This window comes from Brassica oleracea, chromosome C3 (assembly GCF_000695525.1).
Source record: "Brassica oleracea var. oleracea cultivar TO1000 chromosome C3, BOL, whole genome shotgun sequence".
In the NCBI taxonomy this organism is placed as follows: Eukaryota; Viridiplantae; Streptophyta; class Magnoliopsida; order Brassicales; family Brassicaceae; genus Brassica; species Brassica oleracea.
In genome coordinates this window covers 38894678-38901873 of record NC_027750.1, presented here as the reverse complement: position 1 = coordinate 38901873, position 7196 = coordinate 38894678, and the positions used below count along the sequence as shown (strand labels likewise).

Sequence of the window (7196 nt, the reverse complement as noted above, 5' to 3'; positions counted from 1 at the left end):
AAAATAAAATATAATCTATTGCATTGCATTATAGTATATTACAGAATCATACAAGCTTTACTGCTATACAACATAATATCAATTACAACTTAGAAGATAGATCTAATAATTTAAATTCCCTATATTATTATCACGATCATTTAAATTTGTTTAAAGTTAGTTAAGAGTTAAGACTCATAATATTTATTTTAATTTTATATTATCTAACGAAATCTCACACAGTATAAACATTAAAAATAGAACTATGAATGTGGTATTTTTGGTAATTTCTCTTCAAAAAATATATATATGTTCATAAACATAATTGATACATTTATAATTACAAAAATAACTATCTAATAAGTAATTATTTTAAAAGATATAATTTTATAAGGAAATACAATAATAAAAACAGAAAAATATATTAAATACAACAAATCATATAAATCAATTATATTTTTAGTTCAAAACTAAACTAAATTTTTAATCCAGAGTTATTATTTATTTATAAAATACCAAGATACAAAAAGCTTACATCTTTAGGGCATGATTAACCCTAGCACCCCAAATGGGGTGCTTAATTTTTTTTTTTTTTTTTTTGGTTTTGTCTAATTAAAAAAAAAAATTAAAAATGAACCAATCGCGGACCGCCACGTGTAAGTGGAGTCCGCGAACAGTGGGAACAACCGGCGCTTACTGCGCTTGTTTAAGCGCTCTGCTTCCATTTTTTTTTTTTTTTAAAAAGGTTAAGCACCGGGGTAAGCACCCCGGTTAATGGTGGCCTTAGTTACTATTCAAAGAGGTCCACAACAGTTACAACTTGCAACTAAAACTTAATGTCTCTGAAGTGTAAAAATTTATAATCATGCTGCGTTGAATGATCTCACACAGGATGAAACATCATAGGAATTATTAAGTTCAGTAAACAGATGACTATTAAATCGACAAAACTCCACAATGTCGAAGTGTTTCCTCTACAAATTAGTGAGACAAAACGATAAAACAAAGCTTTTAGCGATGAGCTATAACAATTTGATCCATGGCTGCTAAAGTGTACCAGCAGGACTTTGAATCATACTGGACTTTAAATAGTAACCAGATGCTTTTTGGACAAGGAAAGGAACAGAAACTACAATTTGGCTAAATCAAGAACCGTCTCACTTACATACTGTCCCTCCTGTCCAAACTTGGTCTTACACCTTAAAAGGCTACAGCAGCAATTAACATTCGAACAAAAGCACAAATCAAAACCAACACGAGAAAAAAAATCTGATCTTCCTTTCAGCGCATCCGAAAACTTTCCTTTCCTTCTCATTCTAAAACACTTATCTAATTATCACGTCTCGGTTGCCTTTTGCGTGGAGCAGCGGTTTCTTCCTTCTTCTCTGCCTCATCTTCACTTTTTGAGCTCTCTCCTACTTCTGGTTTCTTCTTTTCCACAGTTGCTGCCGCCTGTAAACAACCCCATTTTTTATTATTTCTTTAGCTCCTCTTCCACTTGTCCCCCATATATTACGAAATCCCAAAACAAAACAAAAATGACAATAAAATTTGTACCTTCTTCCCACCGAAGATAAGCTTGATGAAGAGCGAGAAAAATACTACGACAATGGAGACGAGGACACCAATGGTTAAGTTTGGTTGTTCCTCAGCTTTCTCAATCAGTTCCTACAAAACGACACCATTTTCAAAATCGCTTTAGGTCCCCTCCTCAAGGTCGAGTCATCATGATAACAAGGTAACATGGTTTAAATGAGGGAGAACTAACCGTGATCTTAGACTTGTACGCACTTAGGAAAGAAATATCTGCAACCTTGTTCAAGAGGTCGAACACAACCTTCTGCAAACAATCATGAACAGAGATGAATAAATGTATATATTTTACGAGAAGCCATATATTTTTGCTTCTGTTGGAAAATCAAACTTACCTGGTAGCTCTTGAGACCATCTGCAGAGCCAGCAGCTTCCTCTTCTGCCTTTTGTTTCTCTTTCTCAGCATCAAACTTAGGCTTCCAAGTGGTCTGTCTGTAAGTCTCAGCGACCTTCTCGTCTTTCGCTATCAACATGTTGTCAAACAAGATACCGTCTTGCATTGTCCAGATCTCTATACCTATGGCTGCAATGGGTTCGTAATCGGGTCTGTCTAGCTCAAAGTAGTCAGGGTTAGGGATGTCTCTGGGTTTCCAGATTCCCTTGTAAGCAGGGTTATCTATGAGAGGTGCACTCCACTTGCCCTTGTAAGCAGGGTTCTTCTTCATCGGTCTCTTCCATTCACCACAACCTGGTGCTGTTTCACACTTGGGGTTGTCAATCTTTGGAGCCTCCCACATACCATCTTCCTCATCATCCCAATCTTCAGGTTTGGTCGCCTCTGGGTCGTCAACCTCCTCAGGCTCATCGTCTAACCATCCTTCTGGTTTCTCAGCTTCCTCATCTTCGATCTCCATGGGTGCATCCTCGTCCCAGTCGTCAGGCTTCACGGCACTAGGATCAGGAATCTTGGCTCTTTCATCCCAGTCTTCTGGTTTCTTGTCCTCAGGGTCAGGGATGGTCTTGTCAGGGATCAATGCAGGCTCAAAGTCTTCTCCAGAGAGTAAATTAGCCTTTTTCTTCTCCTCTCCATCAACCAAAATTCTAACCTCGTTGTCGGGCTTCAAGATGGCGGTGTAGACATGGGAAAGCTTGTCATGAGGAACAGAGGGAGGGAACTTGAGGTGGTGCTCGACGTACTCGGCACTCTTGGGATTCTTGTGCTTCAAGATGAAATGCACTTTGTTTGTGGCTCCACACTTGTCAGGCCCAAACATGATAGAGTAAGGAGATTCACTATTGAACCCCTCAGCAGTCCATCCAGCTTCTTGAGGACGGAGGTATTTCAAGTAAGCACCACCACACTCAAGCCCCTCCTGGAAACGAACCTCGTACTGAAGAACAACTGTTCCATCCTTGAGGTTTAGGGGCTCGTCAAGCTCTTTCACAATACCATACTTACGGGCCTTCTCGCTTACGAGAAGTCCATAATCATCATGTCCCTCACTCTTTGCATGCTTCCATACACCTGAAACAGATAAAGAGGTCTTAACAAAGAAGAAGCTTATACGCAAAAGTGGGATAATGATCAACAGCTCAGGTTCGACAACTAGAGAAAGATTCAAGTTTTGCAGCAGAAAAAGCAAAACAAAACATGCATTCTCCAAATCCGTTTATAAAAGAGGTTACAGATTATCACTAAGAAAACATTTTGCATGAGAAGACCAACCATTCAACATCATAACGTGAGGCCACGAATTACATTACCACTAAGTCAGATTTAATATTCTCGATTTGATTCCTCAATATGATGAATGCAACACATTACAACTCACTTCAATAATTCAAACTCTGAATCATTAAACTTCGTAAAAGTGACGAAGATCACAAACACATACTAACTACAATGCACTGTGAGTTTACGGATATACAATTACCTTCGTAATCACCATTCTTCGAAACGATCCAGCGACCTTCGAATGGCTCATCGAACGATTCATACAACACCTGAACAGAAAACGAGAATCCAGTTAAGTCAATCACTTATCTAAAATCTTCAGATCTACCAAAACCATTTTCTCAGAAAATAAAAAAAAATTACCGTCTGATCGTCACAGTAGCAAAGCTTCTGGAGCGAAACGAAAGCTAAGATAAGCAAAAGGCCGGATAATAGTTGCCGGTTTTTCATCATTGGAAACCTCAGGATCTAGTCGTTCGTACACCAGAGAGCAGATCGGAGAAAAGAGTAGAGTGTTAGTATTTTCCGAAATACTTTCTGAATAATTAGATATTTATTCAATCCCGTAGACTCGGTCGTGAGTTTCAATTTGTTGTTTCCACCAATGAGATCGCTTGCCACGCGATGATAACCACTCATATGCCGCCACGTCAGTCAAAAGTGAGCTCTCCTACGTGCAAGTTAATATTGCTATTATTGGGCTGGGCCTACCAAACAGTTAAAGAGTCTCTTAGGGAGACAGAGTCTTTCGGCTCTACACTTTGAGAACTTATTAATTTGTGAATTTTAATCAATTTGGAAATTCAAACTAAACTGAATTGTATTTCTTCTATGATTTAAAAATTTATGCAGAAATTATGTATTATTTACAAATCATAATTTATACCATATGTTATTTATTAATAAGACTATGTGCTCCACCTTGAGCGGGATCGTGTTTTATATTTTTACCGCATTTACCCAAGGTGCATTGGGCTAGTGGTTTAGTACTTGGAGTAGGTTCCATTGCATCCCTAGTTCGATTCCCATGGAGAGGAGTGCTTTACGCCATGTTATCGGTATCAGCACAGGCCGGCCCCGGGCCTAGGGAGGGATGTTATCGGTATCAGCGCAGGCCGGCCCCGGGCCTAGGGAGGGATTAAGGCCGAAGATCCGAACCCTTCCTGGTTAACAAAAAAAAAAAAAAAAATATATATATATATATATATATATTTTTACCGCATTTTTGTTTATTCAGGCATGTAATATATGATTTGCTTATGGTTTATCCATTTTTAACTTCTTCTCTTTTTGCTTCTTTTCTTCAAGTTTTTAACATTATATTATGTTATTTTATGTATATTGGCAGTTGATAACTTGATATCCTTCTCAAATGGAGAGTGTTGTCGGCCTTAATTGCACATATGTTTTGAAGCACTGGGTTGCGACGATAAAATCTCAAACAAATATTATTAATTGCTAGAAAAAGAAAAAAATTGAACCATTTATTTAATAGATTAATAGTCTCTCTGAAGAAAAGCAACACTTAGTAGATATTTAGTTATTTACTTATTTTAAAAAGCTAGGATTAAACATTCAATTGAAATGCTAGATTCTTCAACGGGTAAAGTGTGAGGCTTTCTTTACAAACACAAAGCAGCTCTAAAATTTGACAATCTATAACTTTTAAAGCAGGCTAAACGTCTTAACGGGTTTAATTCGAGTCTCTCTCACCACTTGATCAATTGAATTTCCCTGTGACCAGTTGAAGCTAGGGCTGGGCATTTTATCCGATACCCGAACCCAAATCCGAACTCGATCTGAAAAACCCGAACCCGAACCGAAGTAGCAAATACTCGAACGGGTTTTGTATTGAATAAGCTTGGATATCCGAACCCGATCGGGTATATCCGAAACCCGAAGTAATACCCAAAGTCATCCGAACATATGTATATTTTAACCCAAATCTACATCTTTTATCTAATACGCAATGATTGGTTTCTCTTAACCGATTTTTATTTAATTAATATTATATAAAATCAATACTAAATCACTATTTTTCTTAACCTAAATGTGTGCACATACATAATATAAATATGTATCTTCTTCTTAAACGTGAGAAATTAAGGCACCATCTGCATCTCCCATCTCTCAGCTTCTCTCCTTACAAGATCTTCTTTTCTAAATATTGTTCTTCTCACGATCCATGTAAGGTTTTTCGGAGACATTAGTTGTTGCCGTAATCAACGATAACCACTCACTGTAACAACCGAAGCCACCTCGAAACATCTTGTCATTTTTCATATGGAGGGGTAGTTTCCATCCATGGAGCTTCCCTTGTTATTCTCGATCGTGTTACGTAACGAAAACAAGAGAATGAATATTTTTTTTCAAATTCAAAAAAAAATAATCAAATGCTTTGAGTTTTTTCGGTCATATCCGAAATACCCGAATCCGAACTAGAAATACCCGAATCCGAACTAAAAATACCCGAACTTGACCCGAAGTGTAGAAATATTCGAATGGATTTTATGCTCCTATATCGAAATATCTGAACATTCAAAATACCCAACCCGAACCCGAACGGGTATCCGAACGCCTACCCCTACTTGAAACATCTATGACAAGCCTATATGATTTTCAAAGAAGGCTAAGCGTCTCAAGCTGTGAAGTTGGTGGTGACCATTCAGATACCGTCATTTCCCAGACATCCTTATTCCTTAACCACATACTCCTAGAAATCCTAAAATAAAAACTAGACTATACGAAACATGTTGCTAACAGAGAACATTATTAGTAGCAGAAGTCTCACCATTGTTAACATTCTTTTAGTGAGAATATGGTAATGGTGATCCCAAAAATTGCTGACGAACCAAGGTTGCAACCAATATGTTGTAGAATATGTCCATAGCTGTAAATAAACAGCGAACTACACATGATATTATGAACAATTCAGATTTTTCTGCACCCACAAGACAACCACAACATCTACTAACTGCACTTGCACAACCTTCAGTACATGCATGGCAATCTGTTCACATTCACACAGTTCTTGCTAGATTGGTAAATGGCAGTATGTGCATATCATGCATAAATATTTCAATATATGGATAAAGGCAACACAAATAAAAAAAAACTGATTATTTACTTTTCTTTGCTTCTCTGCCAAATGACTTGAGAGAAATTAGAAAGAGATCGTGATAGGATCTAGAGCTCAGACTCAACGAACACACACTCACTTCTCTCGATCGAAACTCACACCAAAAGAAAGCGCACAAGAACACAAAAGAAGTACACACGAGATTTAACGAGTTCGGTCCCTCTGTTAAGAGTAACAACCCTACGTCTCGAGCTGATCAAACTCAGGTAATTCACTATCTCTTTCTCTGTACAATGGATCAACAAAGAATCCCTATCTTGCTCACTCTGAATGTATCTCACAAGGGAGAGGGGATTAACCACATTAGCCCTTTATATATCAGGGACTAATTACACATATTAAGCTGACTAAACACGTCATAAACCATGAGCTTAACCGCCTTAACTGAACCGGACATCCTCCACTTCAGTCCAGCAGCTCAATTGACTATACCAGTCTTGGTTTAAGCCTAACCAGATTGATCTTCATCACCAAAGCTCTGCAAAACCCCATCTTGATGACATCAATCTGAATAAGCTCCTTAATATGGCAAACTTATGCATTCCCAATGCCATAGCTAACACCTTAGTGCTTCACTGCTCCAAGACAACTCAATGCCTTCTCAAACTTCTCAACAGGTAGAACCTTTGTCAACATATCAGCAGGATTCTTCACTGTCGCTATCTTTAGCACCTTAACATCACCTTGTGCTATGATATCTCGAATGAAATGCATCTTCCGGCTTATGTGTTTCGTCCTCTCATGATGGACGTTGTTCTTCGCAATACAAAGTGCACTTTGTGAGTCACACCACACATCAACACTCTTCTG

General features: G+C 38.0%; 1 protein-coding gene across 1 annotated transcript; it reads right to left on the bottom strand.

The window, feature by feature from the left end:
* Positions 1-1026: 1026 nt before the first annotated feature.
* Positions 1027-3789, bottom strand: LOC106335514 (calnexin homolog 1). The gene is made up of 6 exons (XM_013774054.1): positions 3611-3789; positions 3447-3516; positions 1908-3037; positions 1748-1819; positions 1537-1647; positions 1027-1431 (listed from the first exon to the last, which is right to left on the bottom strand). The coding sequence occupies exons 1-6, from the start codon at positions 3698-3700 to the stop codon at positions 1309-1311; spliced, it is 1596 nt and encodes a 531-aa protein (XP_013629508.1). The 5' UTR covers positions 3701-3789; the 3' UTR covers positions 1027-1308.
* Between the last annotated feature and the right edge of the window lie 3407 nt (positions 3790-7196).